At 38.8% G+C, this 19,137-nt stretch overlaps 1 protein-coding gene across 2 annotated transcripts in view; it reads left to right on the top strand.

Moving 5' to 3' along the window:
- tmem198aa (transmembrane protein 198aa) overlaps positions 1-19,137 on the top strand; it is a 42,135-nt gene that overhangs the window by 9,208 nt on the left and 13,790 nt on the right. For both annotated transcript variants that reach the window (XM_088083140.1, XM_042494179.2), the window contains one exon: positions 12,545-12,800. In XM_088083140.1, the coding sequence (XP_087939266.1) occupies positions 12,662-12,800 (139 nt within the window). In that variant the 5' untranslated portion in view covers positions 12,545-12,661. The remainder of the gene's footprint in view (positions 1-12,544; positions 12,801-19,137) is intronic.

Genomic DNA, 19,137 nt, shown 5'->3' with positions numbered 1-19,137 from the left:
TTAATAAACAAGTGTTTTGGTTTACTAATGTTGCATTCGTTAGCATTTTTCATTGCAGATGAAGAAAGTAATTAGGAGTTCATACAGGGTTTGGAGTTTGGGGTGTGGATGTTGCTGTCAGGGTTTGCACCATGGACTGGATAAAGATTATGGACATAGCCACCTTGATGTCACCCATTGGTTTTTGGACTATTGTTTTTAAGCCTCGAGTTTGGGGGTTCTGGTTGTCCCCATTTTTGATTTTTGAAGCCAGAAGTGGCCTGTGGTGACCATTTTAGTTACAGAGACCAAGGCTGTTATTTGTACCAAGTTGTAAACATATTTCTGCTGTGGAGTTGCGCATTTTAAGATGGGGGTCAATGGGGATTGACTCACTTTTCGAGGCAGCCACAAGTTGCCTTTAGAGAAACTGCAGTTTTTGGAACTTAAATTTTTTTCAGCCCCGGATGTTGCCTTTTGGTTTGCACTCAACACTGCAGTGTTCACATCGTGTTTCATAGCCGTAATGTGTGTGTGTTATAGTTGTTCTAGTATGGATATTATTTTTACCATTTTGCAGATACATTTAATATGAACTTAATGTCTGGTAGACTGTCCACCCAATAATAGGAGCCATGCTAGCTGCTACAGCCATGCTAGTGTCTCTATAAGACTCAATGGATCTTTGAGGGAGATGCTAATGTTTACATGCTACCATGTAATGACAGTGCGAGCACATTCATTTTTAGCAGGTATATTGTTTACCACTGTTTACATTTGCATATTAGCAACAAAGAATTTCCAATGGGAATGTCAGTTGGATATTTGCATGTATTTGGTCATAAACCAAAGTATAAGACAAATTACATTTTTTGATCTGACGATTGCGAAAAATGAGAAGATAGAATGAAAGTGAGTGTTCTTACAAATCATCCTGAGATAAATGCCTGTACAAAATTGGATCAATGTGGAAACAACAAACACAGTGGCCATGCTTCCCCTGAAACTACTTTAAAATTACAATGTGGACACAATTCATAGGAGAAAAGGTTGCCCTCTCTACAATCCAGTAATCATGTTTGTAGTGTCTTGTTAACCTCACGTCCCTAGGGGAAATGGCTTGATATCTCAGTAATGGCTTTAGTGGTATTAGCGAGGTTTACCTCTAAAAGATTTCACCTTAGACTAACCCAGGCTAAATCTCCATCCTGCTTTGGCCTACTGAACTATAACCTACTGACCTCACTTCCCCAGGTTGTACTTTAAATTATACTGACAAAAGATATCTGATGCAAAAATTATGACATTATATAGCCATGATCTAATATTTAGTCTAACCTGTGGAGCCAAGAACACTTGGGTTCATTTAAAAATCAATATCACCACCACAGTTCAGAGAGACAATCGTCGATTAAAGCTCTTACAGAGATCAAAGAAAGACAGACAGACAGACAGACAAATAGACAGACAGATATCCAAGATTCAATAGCAATCCACCACTATAACTTTTCAGAAACAAGCTATTTCTATTACTCTCGACAATCTGCAGAACACGGTGTCAAGAGTTTTCTGGGGTTCATTTCTTCAGCAGAAAGTAGCTCTAGTGAAAAATGTTCAGAGCGAGGTCTGTTTATTATCCAGAGTAATGACACCAATGTTCTTTGAGAGGCGCACCGCTGTTGAAAATTCAGTTCACAGTTGAGGCAGAAATCTCTAAGACAAAATATCTGAAAGCCTGGACGAATGAAACTAAAACCACTTGCATGCCTGGATGTCACTAACACTGCTTTCTCATGTTGGAGCTTTGTAGGATTCACTGTCAGACTTTTAGCTTTCAAAAAACAACAAGTTAGAGAAACCCAAGCCATGCGTGTTGAGTTTTTCATGCTTGTACAAATAACATTTTCAAAGAAGCTTTTTTTGCTCATTACAGTCCTGAAAATAAAATGTGTCATTCCTCCTCCGACACATTCCTTAGCCTCCAGGGCTTTAACATGTTTCCTTGGCACAGGAACTAGAGCTAAACTAAGGTCTGGGTTTGTTGAGGATAACACTGTGTACAGCAAATGTTGGAGCTGACCTCAAGTTGCCAGGAGGAAGAAAAGATAAACTTTCTTTTGAGTCTTTTTTGTCAAGTCAGACTCGCTGCCTTTGAGGAAACCTTCGTTTTTCACTTTGTTGTTCCCTGCAAACACACTTTTAACAAGACGATGAGGTTGCTAACCTACAGAGACTTTCTCATTATGCAAAAATTTTTTGTGTCTTCCTGTTTTTCTGTTTGGGAAACATCTCTGTGTCCAAACATTGCTGCTGATCTTTCTTTCTTTCTTTCTTTCTCTTCTCCTTGCCTTTCTTTTTTGTCTGTCTCCCTCTCTCTCTCTCTGTCCAACCCTTCCAATCCCCACCCTGGAGAGCAGCGTGTCCTCGTTCTGGTGATGCTCTGTCGCCACCACTCAGTGTGGGGCCTCTGAAATATTCATGCTGACACACATACACACACACACACACACGCACACACACACACACACACACACACACACAAGCACACGCACACAGACACACACACACACACCTAGAGACACATGCACACAGACACAAACATTCTGAAACCCTTCATCTTTTTTTTCTCGCTGTCAGTTTGCCCATATCAATAGAAGATTAGAAAATATAATTTATCTCGCAGCAGGTTTGGGGAGGAAAAGCTTTACACACATGCAAACACACACACACACACACACACACACACACACACACACACACACACACACACACACACAACAACTTCACTCCCCTTCACTTTCCTCAGAATTTCTGCAGAATACAGTACTTCATATTTTTTCAGTTTGAAATGATAATCAAGTGTTCAGGAGCAGAATCAGGTATTCATACACAGTGACAGTCATTCAGGAAGAGCACCTATTTTCAACTATTTATATCAGTTCATAGATTTGTAAAAGTTATCACATTTGTAGAGGTGAAGGTGAAGTCACGCTGCACTGCGAATGGTGAATGAACAGTTTCAAAGCTGGAGATACAAGCTGGCATACAGCAGAAGAAATCATAAACCCTTTTTACATTGCCCGCAGTGTTCAGATTTGATCTGTGACCTCAGACTGTCTACTCATCTGAGGCAAAGAGGAGCAGAGGCAAAACTCCAGCAGAGCGCACATCAACACGCAGAAAGGTTATTATGCTGCCAGTGGTTTTGATATGTAACCTAACATTATTGGCCTGTCGGGTTGACAGAGGCATGCAAGCAAGGATATGGCTGAGCAAATCATCATGTGAACTGTGATTCGTGTCATAGCAGGTGTTGCGATGTGATTCAGTGCTCCCCATTTGTCGGCAGGGAGGAAAGTGAGCCGGTGAAACAGCATTTAGTTGGTTGGTTTCACTGCAGAGTTTACATGCTGATGTTCTCGTAGGAGCTGCTGGAAAGTGAAACTCTGCACTGTGCAAATGTGTGTCACTACAATATTGCATGGCTGTTTTGATTTTCCTGCATCCTCCTAATTTACCTCGGACAGAAAAAACAATGTTAAGTGACAGGAGTGTCATTACATGTCACAACTTTAATGTACATTTTATGGAAGTGCATGCACTATCATAATGATATCCATAGTTCATGGAAACATCATGCCACAGTGAAGCAAATGATGTGTTTGCACTGAACCGTAACCTTTAGTTGTATTGCGGTTTTTCACACTGAGAAAGCAAGAGTAATACAAAGCTGTTCTGCTGTGTTTATTAATTTACGGCATGATGTCTTCCCACACGTTTTCTATAATCCCATGATGATTTTGGCTGCTCTTGAATCACATAGCACTAAGCATCAATCACATGCAGAAATGAGCACATCTGAGACTAAACCTCATCATAGTGGCAGACTTTCAGATATATAGAAAGTGCACATTTTTACTGTTGAGTATGAAAGTGTAGGTATTCGTATGTACATATGGATATTGTCATTTTATAAACCTAAATCTCACTGTTGTTTAAACTCGGATCTGACAAAACTTCAAGGTTTTAAGAGTCTTAAATTTGAATCTGCTAGGTCTTAATTGCCACAAACAATTTGTCTTATTTCATTTATCTGTGTTTTAATTTCTTTTTGTCAAGCTCATCTGTGTGAAAGGCCACATTTCTAATGTTAAACCTAACACTGTGGTTTTACTATATACGTACCTGTTGGTTAAATGTATATTAACCTAATTTTCTTATAACCATATTCGTACATAAAATTTACTTCTGCACAGGACCCATATACACTATAATTAGTGACATGCTTAGCTTAAATAAAATAAAGATGATTCGTCTGAAGTGTCTGATATTAGACACCTTGTTTTGGGCAACTGGTAACCACCGAAAGTTAAACATCATGTATGGGACTTCTTTTTGCCAAATAAGGGGATACCCTGATATGTTTGTGAAATATAAAGAGGCACTAGCTGAATAGGGTCAGAGGTCAGCAACGTCTACTGCCAGGAGGCTCAAAGAAACCATCAGGGATTGGCTCTTAACATGCACATTCCCATGGAGACGAGCACCCCTTCCCATTTGCAGGGTCCTTGTACTGCTGGTTGTCATAGCAACAGACGGGACGTGACATTGTTGCATAATATGCTGTTTTTTCTTCTTTCTTGTTCTGACCTTATTGGTGGGCTATTTTCTAATCATGTCATCTCTCCGTGGGTGTAGCAGCCAGCAAAGGTGCTCTCAGGTCAGAATGAAAATTGACAAATTCTTGAAAAAGACAATCAGAGTCATGCAGGGTAAACTGAGGATGATTGCTGTAGTTTGTTTGAGCTGTCATGGAAATAATCATTGGTGCAGTGCTTTGGACACAGAAGATGCTCAGTGGCCACATTGTCTTTGTCAGCCAATTTTTTTCTTTTGTTGGAAAAAATCCTCAAACTGTATAATTGTACTTGATTTCTAAAGACTGATTTGTAGTTTTTTAAACAGCTATTTCTTTTTTCTCTTTGAGACTTATTTTTAAGACCCATTGGTATCGAAGAACTTTGACACTAGAAGTCATCAGAATGAGATGTAGGTTTCAGCAAACCATGAAAATGTTACATTTGTATGTTTCTTACATATTATATCAGAATTACTTAAGTGACATAGTTAAGAATACCTGTATATGAGCTGCGTTCCTCATCAGGAGGAGGAGGGGATAGTGTTGATACCTAACGAAGGCCACCAAACAGCAGACAGCAGCAGACCACTGTTCGAGACCAAAAATGCAAGTCTTCTTAATGACACGTTTGGACATTTCCTACCGTGTTTGTTATGAAAAAAAAACCTGGTATTTTTTAATGACAGATTTCTATTGCCATGTTTGTTGTCAACAAATCGGGCATTTAAAGCAAAAACATGATGCATGATGCAACCCTAACCAAGTGGGTTTCGTGCCTAATCCTAACCACATGATAACCACAACGTTGTCACAACATAAAATTGAAAATTCAAACTCAGAAATGCAAAGTTTCTACATATCAGAATCAAAATGCACAAATCTGAGATGAACAAATACAACATATTGATAGTTTGCAGAAATGCACGATGCCAACATTTATTTCAGTGACTTGGTTGTGGGTAAAGGAGCAACCTACCATCTTCTCCAACAATATATGTGACTTTTTGTTGTTTGTGTGTGTAATTTTCGATGCAATGAACATACAAAAGAATAAAAAGAAACAAAATAAATGAAACACCTGGTAAAGACTAAACTTCCAAATCAGGGCAGAGCGAACAGTCGCATTAAGTTGAAAATAGTATGATGCCTGGGGAGTGTAGAAAAGTCCTCTGTGACTTGCGATATATTGATTGAATATTTATTGTAAAAAAAAAATAAAATAAAATAGAGAGAAAAAAATAAGAAAGGTAGCTTTAGAGACCAAAACATTGGAGTACATTTTGAAACTGTCATTATTCTTTTTGGCAGTGCAGTAGCGTCCCTTGTCATGCTTTTCTCAGTTCGATCTTTCTCCTCAGTCAGGGTGCCTGTGGTGGAACTAAGCTGCAGTCTTCACAATCTGTTTCACCCTTGGAGTCTGTCTTTCCAAGACAGGCAATTATGAACTCCTAAAGTAATCCTCCAATTACTTTTCAGGTTTCTGACCCAGTCTGCACAGAATGCAAAAGGCTGCTGGCTTTTGTTTGAAACTACAGATCTGCGTGCACGTGCATGTCCTGTTTTCAGCTGTTTTTGTTTTTATTTTTTAAAGTGTCACAATAGTCATAGAAATACAAAGAGAAATTATGAGACACACACAGACATACACACACACACACACACACACACACACACACACACGTCATATGTTGTGTAGTTCCCTGCCTTAAATACCACACTTGTAAATTTTGAAGCTTTTTTTGTGTCTTAAAAAAGGAGATTGCCAACAAGCAGCTAAACGAGTCTGCAGAACCTCATCAGAGAACATGGCTTTACAGCCCTTGTGTGGTAGCGATGTGGTGCGACCATGGTGCAGTTTGTATTTTGCCTAAATTAGCTTTTTACTTCTGCCGATTGCATTTAGGCTAAACGTGGTGTTCATTTGTGAAGATTATCTTGCTGAATAAGACAGATAAGTGTCATTAAACCTTGTTCGACATAGTTTATCTTCTTCCATAATCTAAAATCAGATGGAAAAATCCCATACTTTATTGGTTCATTGGTATGGTTTAGTATGGTTTAGTTTTTTTCACAAGAGAACCTGCAAGATGACCCCAAATTCTATGTCAGCCCACAGAAAACATCATACTACAGCAATTCTGGATTGCTTAGTACATCGAGTGATAGCGTGAGAATACAGCCTATGCACTTGCGTACATTATGTCTTATGTACCGATTCAAGCCAGTAGTTGTTTAACATCTGAGTCCAATGCTTCAACGGCCCCATGTATTCTGACTATAGATTGTTTCCTGTGTAGTATGTTCAGAAAATACATCAGCTGTTGTGTCCAAGTAAGTGAATGAGGAAGGTTTTTTTTTTTTGCTCCTGTAAGATCTGCAGCAGAAATAAAGGATTTGGTGGCTGACAGATCAAGTGATGAGATATCATTCAAAACCAACTGCCTGGGACAAAAGGGTATAAGCACCCCTAGTAAATCTGATGAGATAGACGACATTGCTTTTTATAATGAGGCCACACGGGCCACACAGGGCACTCCTAGTACATATGCTTTAATGAGCCCATGAGGCCAAGAGAACATAGATGGCAAATTGGAGCGAGTATGATATCCAGACTTTTTTAAAAAAGATTTTGCCATTACTGTTTGAACCTTGTTGCTTAACTTAATGGAAAAAAGGCATATGTATCCCATGAGCATATCTATGTGCTTCAATATTGATCCAGGAGTAGATTTAGCATTTCTAAACATTTCATTGAATAATAAAATTGTGCAGCCTTGGCAGGTGCATGCACTCTTTTAATGCGTTCTCCTTTCTAAGATATGCTGTAAAACGTGAAGGTTTTTCAAGAAGCTTTTTCTAAACTGAATTCATCTTAGCCATTGAGTTAAAGTTTTGCCATATTACCATTTCTGCAGCAACTTCGAATGACAATCCGTTATCAGGGAATCAAGAGTCTGCAGGGCAGCAGGGTGGTGTGATGCGTAAGAATACTCAATGAATCAGACAGCTGAGTTTCCTCTGCCAATAGCCTAAGTACCCACTCAGTAAAAGTTTCCTGTTCTGGGAAAGCAACTCTGCACCTGAGTGAGGGGAAATAACTTTGGAAGCCAATGCAGCACCACACATCCTTACAGTTGTTAAGATTACTTTACATGGCTGTAAAATGCAAGTTTCGTAGCCAACATGGTTGTCAGTGAATTCAAACCCCCAGTATTAGTGCTAATCATCTTTCATTTAGCACAAGCTCCCGACTTCTCCCACAGGGAGTGCCGTTTACACCATATCATTAAAACGATTAATACTATCTTATAGTTCATCTTAATCTAAGTTAATGCTTTTAATTCCATATTAGTAGTGACAGGGAAGCCCAGAGGCACAGACACAGGTGGGTGTTGCTGACATAGGAGGGGATCTGATGAAAGGCTCTGTGGTTAGGGCTTAAAAGCAATTATAGCAGCTGACATTTAGATGTCTTCATAACACCTGGAAATTTCAAGCAATTATTTATCGAGACACTAGGGATATTTTTCAGTAGAGTCATTCGTTTCCATTGTTGCTATAAAGTTGGTTATTCCAAATGAATGTAGCTTGACTGATGTGTAAAATTTGTAAAATTCTCCCTATTTTGAGTGCAAGGATGTTTTGAGTTTTTTCTCAGTGCTGATGGTGTGCTTGTTGCAAGCAATAAATCTGCAGGTCAAATTCAAATCTGCTCTGAGTTGTTGCTACTCTTGGCAGACAAAATATGATGGGTACTGCATTGTAATTTTACCACTCATGATCCCAAAGGGACTGCTGACATGGAAGTTAAACAATGTATTGCTGTGGAGGGGGTAGCAACAAAACATGTTTTAGCCAACTTGAAAAAAAGTTCCGCCTAAAAAAATCTATATCTGCTTAAATGTATGCTATTTTGAGAGTATTTTTACCGCAGCTCCCCATTTAGTATGTTTTCATTGAACCCACCAGACTCCACTGACAAAATAGTCATTTTAGCTTGCTGAAAGTGGAAGCTGATCTACCACTGCTACAAATTAATTAGTTCGCAATGTGCGATTTTGGTGGATCTGAACTAATCCTTTTAATCACCAAAGTCACATAATACCACAAACAAAATAACTTTTTGAGGCAACAAAAAAGCACAAGCTCCTGTTTTCAGCAACATTAAATCACTGTTTTCTCTGGATTTGAAGAGAGCAATATAACGGGTTCATTTTCTAGTTGGAAACCGCTGTCTGACATTAAGGTGAAGCAGTGAAAATACTATAAATATGGTGAACACTTAAACTGATATTGATTTTTTTTTTATGAGGCCCTTTTTTTAGGTGGCTAAAATAAATTTTTATTCTAACTATTCCACAGCAGTACATTGCTTATAGCTTTCATGGTGGTCTCCACTCTCCAAACTGGGATCGTGCCTTCTCAAATCTACTGTACGTAATATAGATAAGTGTCTCATACAACAACACAAAAAAAAAACCTGAGCTATTCCTTTAACTTGACTACTCCTTAACTTATGTTTTGAGTTTTGCACCCTACTTCTGGGTAATTTTTTCCTCCTCCAAAGCACACAGCACTTCATACCGGCAAAAATCAATTTTGAGTTTGACTCCTCAGTGCTCCTGAAGTTGCACAGCTAAAAATCACCACAGCTGCTCATGTGTGTGTTTGTGTGCCACAGTGCATCAGTACCTACTAAGTCAATGAAGATTACTTCCCCTGTGCAATCAGGCAGGCGACGCGTGTGTGTACAGTTTGTACGTTTGTGTATGGGTGTGCAAGAGTAAACACAGGAGAGAGAAACAGGGAGAGAGAATATGAGAGTATGTCATCTGTACTCAGACATGACAATGCAGTGACCTGAAAGAGAAAAAAAAGACAAAGGTAATAGATCCAGAGTAACAGAACCGTGACCCATAGAGGCAGTGAAAATACAGTAGTGCAGTCGTATAACTACAGTAGAAGAAGTTATTATGCTGTGGTGTTAGTGCTTCTGTACTCTGGCTAATGCACTGCACAGTACATGAGAATATGTTTTACGTCAGGCCCTTTCTTTCAAGATGTTATGTTTCACCCAAAGTATGGGGCTTCACCAGACAGACAACGTACATGCAGAACAGGGCCAGACAGATTTAGCATGGAGTCACTCAACCCTAACGTAAGCAGTGGAGAGGAAAAGCTTTGTGTGAGGACTGGAAGTGTGTGGTCCACTCACGTTTGCATGAATTACTCAGCAAGAGATGTCATGATGGAGATAGAGCACAACCCTGATGACTGCATAAAAGATGTAGTATAGTACGTGTTTAGTGAAATAATAATGATACTTGAGTAAAATACTGCTGTTCATGCCACTTAGAGGATGCTCCCATTTAAAGGTATCCACTGCTGAGCAAGTCTACACGCCTAGTAGGTCTTAATTTGGGTCTCAACTGGAAATAAAACCATTGGGATATGAGGCCTTAATAGAGAGCTGTGTGTGAGTGTGTGGCTATTCCACTGCAACTGTATGTGTTTTCTGTTTTTATTTGCTTCTTAAAGTTGTTTTAATGCTGTTTTTCTAAAACTATAGTGCACTAAGTGTATTGTGTTCGTGTAGAGTGTGACACAGTGATTGACTGAATTTGCCCTAGGCTATCTTCACACAAAATATGTGAAACAGCCAACTTTGATCACTTTTATAAGCGGATGGCACAGATATGACACAAAAAGGACCAAAGTGCAGGCTCCAGGCACATTTGTATCCAGCAAAAGTCCTCAAAAGAAATGCCTCTGAGGAAACAGAAAGGACTGGAATTTCTGAGCAGATTTTCTGCAGCTAACACCACACTCCTAATTGATTTGCTTGTGTCTTTTTGTGACCCAAAGGATGCAAGGAGATCAATAAGGAATGAAGATATCAATACTTGGCTGTATTATGTAACAGTGCATCTCTAACAGCTCATTAGATGAAAGGTTTTAATATGTACTGGGTACAAAAATGATTTGTGAAACCAGCAAATGCTCATAACTGACAAACAGTGTAATAGCTAAAGCTGCCCTATGGCATAATTTACAAATTAAAGTCAATTAGATATAGTCAGTGGAGTCTAATTATATACAGTATGTAATCACACTGAAGTAATGGTGCAATAAAACCATGCTTTTATATTGATCTTGTATGTTAGATTAGGTTAGTGAATACAGTGTATTTTTTAATGACTGCAATCACGCAAATTGTTTTTGTATCAAATTAACACATCATAGTCCAGATTTTGTTTTAATCTTGATGAGGAGTGATTCTGATGCAGACACTTTTGTCCCATAAGTTTTGACCATGCATCCCAAATGCAGATTACTGTGTTTATAGACTGACGTCTTAAAAGTTTTTGTTCCTGACATCCTGTAATCCAAAATAGGCTGTTTTGTTGATCATGCTTAACAGCCCCAAAAATGTTGCACAGGCTGGTATTGTTTTCACCTTGTTAGTCTGTGTGCGTCATCATGGCAAAATGTGGTCCTGGTGAAACCAACTGATGGCCCCACCCCTAAATAAAAAGTGAATGCCTGTGTTATATAAAACTGTAGCACCTGTATTGTTATCGTGAATGTTAAAATTAGCTATAGAGACCAAAACCATTTTTTTATACCAGGCTGTAAGCATGTTTTTTGTGCTGTGAAGTTGGGCATTTTGACATGGGGGTCTATGGGCATTGATTCACTGCATGAACTGCAGTTTTTGGCACTTTTACATTGCCTTCATTTTTTTAGCCATTGAGGTTGTTGCTTGGTGTGGGCTGAGCAAAGGGGCTGGAAGCAGAAAGATAGGAGGTAGAAAAGGGGCCATTGAACCCCAGTTTATGTCCCTGACCCACATTCATTTTATGTCATGAATTGCTCTATTGCGGCTGTTGCGATCCCATTGCAAGATGGTCCATAGTTTTATCTTAATCTTACCCTTAAAAATACATGTAGAATCTCCTTCACATCATTATTTCTATATGTAAGTATGATCCTGAAAAATGATCCGTTTTTATCTCTGTCACAGACCCTCTTTCACCTTTGTAATCCTCTCTGAGATCCATCAAAACTCTGTCCTGCGTTACTCATGTTGTAAGAGCCTCACCATTATATTATGTTTTCTTTTTTACCTCATAATGTTGCAGTTTACATGATTGTTTAGTCTAATTTATCAAAGTTCCAGCATATTTTTCTCTATTTCCCCAAGACCACAATAGTCAGCATTTGAAGCACAAACAATCAATACATGTAATACTCCAGTATTTCTGTTCTGGATGACTGTTTCATAATAATAGTGAGACACGATACACGGTGAATCCTGCAGCACTACTTTGTGCCATATAAAGTGATGACATTGCAGTCTTTCACTGTGACAATACATCGACAGTGAGTGAGTATCTGCTGATGTATTATTTCAAGTGGGTGATTAGAGCAGCAGCAGACCACGACTAATACAAATGTTTCAACAGCATTTTTGGAAAAACCTTAGCTTTACAAGTACAAGTACAAAGCTCACAAGCCTTAAACCTGTGCTACAGTTTCGTACAACATGCAAATGTATGCAAATGCATTCTGTTGATCGTTCCATGGCAACCATTGTGCGTGCGCTGCAGGTCTTCAGCTACCAGTCAAATACTTCCAAACTGTTGGCAACAATTTGATGGAAACTCTTTACTGTATATCCACGTGAATGATTGTGGCTGAATTGACATTTTTTAGTATGCAGTCATTTCATCTACAGCAGTAGTTTTTCGAGTTGCTAAGATGTTTCCTTTTTTTCAAAACTGTAATGCATGCTCACTGCTCTGTCAGCACTCACAACCGAGTTCTTAAGATGACTAATCATTATACACTCTCTCCTCTGTCTTTCTCTCATTCATTGTCACTCCTGTCCTCTCTCTCCTTACTTTCTATACCTCCTGTTCGCAGGTAGACACGTCTCAATGGGTGACGCCCACTGATCCAGTCCATCACTGCACATCCCCACCCCCTCACGCCTGCCCTCTTCTTTTCTCCTAAACGCCACCTCCCTCCACTTCAGTCACCATGACTTCCACCAGCCAGCTGCTGGGTTTGGCTGAAGTGGGGCTGAAGTGTGACCAGGAGATTGAGAGGAGATATGAGATTGTCCCCTCGGTGGTCTGCTCCATGTGCTGCCTCTTTGGAATCATCTACTGCTTCTTTGGTAAGTGGTGAAGCAGTCAAAGCTTTCCTCATGCGGTTTGAGCTTTTACTCTCTAAAGTGTACCCAAAAGGTTCTCATGCATTACATGAGATCTCTGAAAAGCTTGAAACAACTTTACCACATTCAAGTGCTATACCAGAATCTGGTGTGTTATTGATATCAACTTGCCACTTTTTTCCTTTTAGCTGCAAAGAGCTCACTACCATCAGTTAAGAGCAGCTGCTCAATTATTGGCACAGAAAGTAGATGATGTTGACATCCCATTTTATATACAGTACCTTAGGAAAGTAATCTTTCCTGTTTGGTTGACAGTCAAAAGAATAGTTCAACATTTTGGGGAGTTCACTCTTTATTCTTTTCTTTACCGAGATTTAGATGAAAACATCCATATCAATGTCATGCCTATACCTGAAAAATAAAACCACCTACAGCAGGCGGTTAACTTAGCTTAGCACAAAGATATTCCAGATGCAGATCTTCTGGAAGTTTTGAATCCACAATTCCTCATGAACTATCACCTCCCAGAAATCCCTCATACATGGCTGCTCTCATGGCTGGGCATGCCTTTCCATTTTCGCCCGTGTAAAATGCCTACGTCACCTTGGATTGGAAATGATAACAGATAATAGACATAAACCTGCTTATGTTTTGAACATCTATCGCCATGTTTCTTGGAATGTTATCACGAAAGGAGAAGTCACATATCACTCAATGGAAACACAATTATCTTGCATCTTACATTGCTGCATTATATTTATATTATATTTAAGAAAAAAATTTAAGTGCACTGTTTGGCAGTACAAGGAGACTTTCTGAACAGTGACTGGATGCCATAATGCTTCCTTCATAGCAAAAGCAAAAGCTGAAAAAACTGAGATCAAACTGTGAATTAGGCAGCGCTGATCAAATCTGAACCAAGATTTTGTTACTGAGTTGTGTCATGACCCTGGGTTTTTGTTTATATTCTGTTATATTGTAGACATAATCATCGGGTTTTCAGTTTGTTTTTTTGTATTTATCCATGCTTCCCATTTTATTTTGTAGATTCACCCATTGTGTCATGTCTGGTTTTACTTACTGTCTTTGTGTGTTTCACTGTTTAGTTTCACCTGTCCCTCATTACCTCTAAAGTCCACTCTCCTGTCCTCACTTTACTTAATGGTTTACCTATGTCCTTAGGTCTTCTTGCCTTTGTCTATTTCCCGCCTTTTTTGTCACACCTGTCTTCTATCAGTCTTGTTAGTCCTTCCTTGATTTCTGTCTTCCCTGAACACCTGTTCTGATTTACGAGTGTCCCTGCCTACTCCACCTTTGTCTCGTTCTTCTCATTACTTCCCAGTGTATATATACCCGTATCTGTCCCCTTGTGCTTTGTCAGTTTGTCTGTGATCTGAGTTCTTCCTTATGATCCTTGTGTGTTCCTGATTGGTTTTAGTTTGATTTTTGATGTGCTTCGTCCGTTTTGTCTGTTTTCTCTGGTCATGTAGCACCAAGTTTAGAATTATTTGTCTTTCTACTGCATAGACAGAGCAGTTTTACAAAAAGACCACTGAAAAACGACAGACGTGATCGAAACAGTCTAGAGTGACATGTAGTGGATATATTATTTCTTATATGTGTAAGTGCCAGGAAATAATTGGAGAATGCTAAAACATGCAGCCAAAGAGCCTTGAAATCTAATTTCTAGTTCATTCTGCACAGCTGGTGTATGATATTATTGATTTAAGAGCAGTACAGAGAGGTTGTCTTTTTTCAGGCTTTGTGAATCAATAATGAACTCTCGTTCCTTGTACACTAAGCTATTGTGGCTTTGCTATATGTTTATGTTTGCTCAGGATTGCATTCGATCAAATCCTTGAATATTAATTGCCCCAACACCCTCCAATTGCTGTCATCAGCAGACATACTAAAAGGATTGTACTGCCTGGTGTCTTTGAAAGAAAAAAAAATGTTTCTGCTCCTTATTCAAAGGCATGTTCCCATTTCTTTCAACTAAATGCTGCAGTGGGACAGCTGTAAGAAAAAAGAGGCAAAGAGTTTTGCAATTAATCAAAAAATACCAGGCCTAACTGCCAGTGGACCCCTGTTGGTTCTTCTCTGTTTTTTTTTCCTCTTTGCCATCAAACACCCTGACTCATACTTTATGCATGGGTCTATTCATATGTTAAGACACAAAGTCCTTACTTGAGGCTTAATTTTGTGCCCACTGAGTGACTGCGTTTGATTGCATTACAAGTATTAAGGGCTCATCCTAATGAGTTTGGATGTTAAGTCATTACAGGAATGTGTAATCAATAAATAATTAGCAAGAGAAGGAGCTTCTGTAAATGGTTACAGGCTTCTTACATTAGAGTTGTTTTTGTTGCAACAAGAAAATGAAACGTTGAAAATTGTATTCTCACTTGAATAGGGACCAGCAAAATTGCATAAAAGTGCTCAAATAATGACATTGGATTCAGAATGTCTTTTGCACTTTTGCACAAAGGTATAATAATTATTAGTATACCGCCTTGAGTTGGCTTGTCGGCCTGTGTAATCATTTACTTGTAGCTTTTTTCTCGTGGAAGAGGCAGTGACATATTGATATTCATCATGCAGTGGCCTTGATGACGACTTTGCAAGGACTGTAGGAATGCAGAGATGCAAGATCAGAAGCATGCAAATAGTTGGGTTTTTTTTTTGTATATTGTCTTTACCAGAGTGATTTAAATTTTGCTCTAACGACATGGTATGGATTAGTAACCTTGAACACCAAGACATGCTATAGATCCTATCAGAGTCGATAGCTTCACATTAGAGCCATGCAAAATATTAAAGGTAGTGTTCCATGTCATAAAACTAAATAACTGTGCTGTGCAAAAATATATAGAATCACAATTTTGTCAAAGCAGCCACTATGCTGTTTTAGGATGAATATTGATGTAAGTTGAAGCTCTTAGCAGATGTGTTGCATACAAATAGACAGAGAGATACTCACTGAAGCATACAGATGGCATTAACATTCACTGTATATGTCTTGGTAAAGCATCAGCAGAGTCAGTATCTGCATTACAAACAGGATACCCAACAAGTTTATTTTAGGTTGACAGCATGCAACAAGACCGTTGCAACTTACGGCCCTAAGATAAAATTGTTTGATAAAATATGTAATGAACGATGCAAACTTCGCAGATCCTTACCACTAGTAGGTCAGGAAATGTCAAGTTTGGCTTCAGGGTGGTGCCAGACAAATCCTACTTTAAATGTATTTTACCGGCTTCAGCTGTGCTTTGCGCATGCTACTAGTCGTAGTGTGCTAACGGTGAAATCATTGCAATTTAAATGTGATCATGTTAATCTCTTTTCTGAATTAACATTGGCTTTAAAAGGCTCTAACTTAACAAAAACTTAAATTTAGATAATCAGCACTGATCAAAAAGGATTTTATATATGCTTCCAAAAAATAGAAGCAAAGATTTGTGTTAAAAACAGAATGACATCACTTTACTTCAAATACTTAAGCTCCTTGGTCCTTCACCATCTGTTGTGTGTTTGTTTTTTGTGTTTGTTTGACAGTATACTCTGAGAAAAAGAAAACATAGAGACGTGCATTTTCACTCTCAGTGCCAGAACTTGCTCTATAACCAAACAAAGTCCCTGTCCTGCAAATGAAACACAGTGCATATTGTTGATGTTTCACAGAAACCCCACAGCCACATTCAAAATGGCATTTCTGCGGTCTGAAAATTGAATCTCCCTGCTGATAGATGCTTCTTGCAGCTGTAGAATTTGGTTTAGTTCCAAGGTCTTGGGAAGAAAGGGTTAGCTGTCATTTCTTTGATCCAGCAAAAAAACACAACAACAAAGTTGCAGCAGAAACGATGAGTGATGTTATAGGGACAAGATGGATGAGGCAAAGGAGAAGAGAGAGCAAGGGAGGCAGACAAGAGCTGAATAAGCCCGAGTGAACAGATGTGACGAAGGGTTTGATGGCTGGAGGAAAAGTAAGGGAAGCAACAAGGAACAAAAGAGGGAGTAGGACTGGTGGAACAGTGGGGGAGGTAAAGGACTGAGGAAAGGAGAGGGGTAGAAAGGATGGGTCAGAAGAAAATGGGCAAGGAAAGTGGACCACAAGATTAAAAACAGTCATGGGGTGGTGTGATATTTCAAAATATGTTTATTGATTGATGGAGACTCTCTGATATGAAAGAATAATGTTGGGAATTTGTGATGGCTATTGACCAAACACATGTTCAGGTGGCTTTAGATGCTTTGGAAATGCTCCAGTTCCGTTGTGTCGGACTATTAATTCAGGTATACTTTTACAGAGGACAGAAAACACAGTGGCTTTCACCTCACTTATTTTAAGGACCTGGTGGCTGAAAGATAGCGAGGAAAACACAGAAATGAGTAGAAGGAAACAAAGAAAGTAAGCAGAAGTGCATCAAATAAATAAGGTATGGTCACAATGGAGGAGTATAGACAGCGGGTTGGATGAAAGGAGGAGTATTGTTTGGCTCAGCTGTGCAATGCCTGATTACACACAGATAACAATCTGATGTGGGTTGCCCTTGAGACAGAGTCCAGTCTGAAAGAGGAAAGAGGAGATATAAAGCAAAAGGAAAGACAGATGCAAACATTAATAAACACAGAAGCAATGGAAAGGGAGATTTATAACTGTCGATAATTTGAGCTTTTATTTCTTTCCCGGCTTTATTTCCCCTTCTTTTGCTGCAGTAAAGCACATTAAAATGGAAATAAACTGGTAAAAGATAAAAAGGGAGAGAAAACAAGGACAGGAGGGAGCACATGATGGGAAAAAAAGAAGAAGGAGAGCAGCTGTTCTATTCAGCAGGCCTGTTGACTAATGAATGTGGATGACCTTTTGTAATACGATGATTTTCATATTTTAAAGCAGTTTCATAAAGGTTTATAGAGACAGTTTATCTTTTCATAATGGAGAAATACTTCCCTTTCCCACCACAGGAAGACTGCTTTTTATTGCTTTGCTTTCATTATGAATCATCCTTTAATTACTTTCCTCCTTGTTTAGAGTTGGTAACACCCTTTTATATATCTAATAGTAGTGATCTACTCTTAATCAGCCAATAAAAGAAAAAAGATAGATGATGTAAGCATGAAAAAACAGAAATCAGGGATCAAATACATGTATTCCTTTATAAAAAGTTTTTAGTTAAACTAATAGTTGAAGAACCAGTCATATATAATTAATTGATCCTTTATATATCAGTCATAAACCATTTGTTCATCCATAAACTGCCCATTTTAAAGGTAGTTGGATCTAAGGTAACAGATGTTTGTCCAGGTGCTCTACAGCAATTTTCCAGCAAGAAAATAAAGTGGACAAATGTCTATTGGTCAGATCTGCCAGATGAAATGAAGAGCTAAATAGAAAGAATTATCAAGTTATCATAGAGGATGATGAATCTCAACCATAGACTGGTAGTAAAGTAATGACATAGCTACCTTGACAACGTATTCTCATAGATTGGCTCCATGATATCTTAAGAAAATGCATGCACAACAGCCCCAGGGAAAAGTCAGATTTTTTTTTTTATCCATCCACCAGCTCAGCGTGGCTCCCCTCTAGACTGCTCAGGACTGCATCCTTGTTTACTCCCATCAGCGCACTGGTCACATGATCCCAGTCTGTCAAACTACATGGGATTTGTACGAATTTGGGTGCATTACTTTTCGTAGTCAGTCTGACCATGACATCACTGTGTGTGGACTCCCAAATTGAAGCCTGGAGTTCTGCATTTCTGACATTGGCATCTTGGTTGTCTTTTGTTTTTGGATTTTTTTTTTTTTGTTTTGTTTTGGGGGGGTTTAGAGCCAGATGTGACTATTTGGGCAAGGGACTGGCACTGTGAAGGAGTGAAGGGTCGATCTGACTGAGGAGCCAAGGAAATGAGCTATAGAGACCAAAACTGTCTCTTTTACCACACTGTAAACATGTTTATTTCAGTTGTAAAGTTGGGCATTTTAACATTTGAGCCAGCCTTATGTAGCCATTCCAACAGCTGCAGTTTCTGGCACCTCCTTGATGGTTTAATTTTTCAGCCTCAGAGGTTGCCACTTGATCTCAATCCAAATGTTTTTCCGTCCTGTAGTCTAAATTTTGAGAGGCCATAAAAGGTTGCTTTTTGTGATGTATTATATATATTTCTATAAAGCATAAATGTTTTATAAAAATGAATGAAACAATTTTTAACAATTACCTGTGGTCTCTCTTGTTTATAATTACAACTTATAAACCTTTTACAATGTACTTTATTGGAAAATTGTTCGCAGACACATTCTCTCTCTCATCATGTTTTGGCCTTGTTGTTGTACA

This window comes from Plectropomus leopardus, chromosome 10 (genome assembly GCF_026936395.1).
Source record: "Plectropomus leopardus strain MGB_pleo_1.0 chromosome 10, ASM2693639v1, whole genome shotgun sequence".
NCBI classification, from domain to species: domain Eukaryota; kingdom Metazoa; phylum Chordata; class Actinopteri; order Perciformes; family Serranidae; genus Plectropomus; species Plectropomus leopardus.
This window is presented reverse-complemented; position numbering and strand designations above follow the sequence as displayed.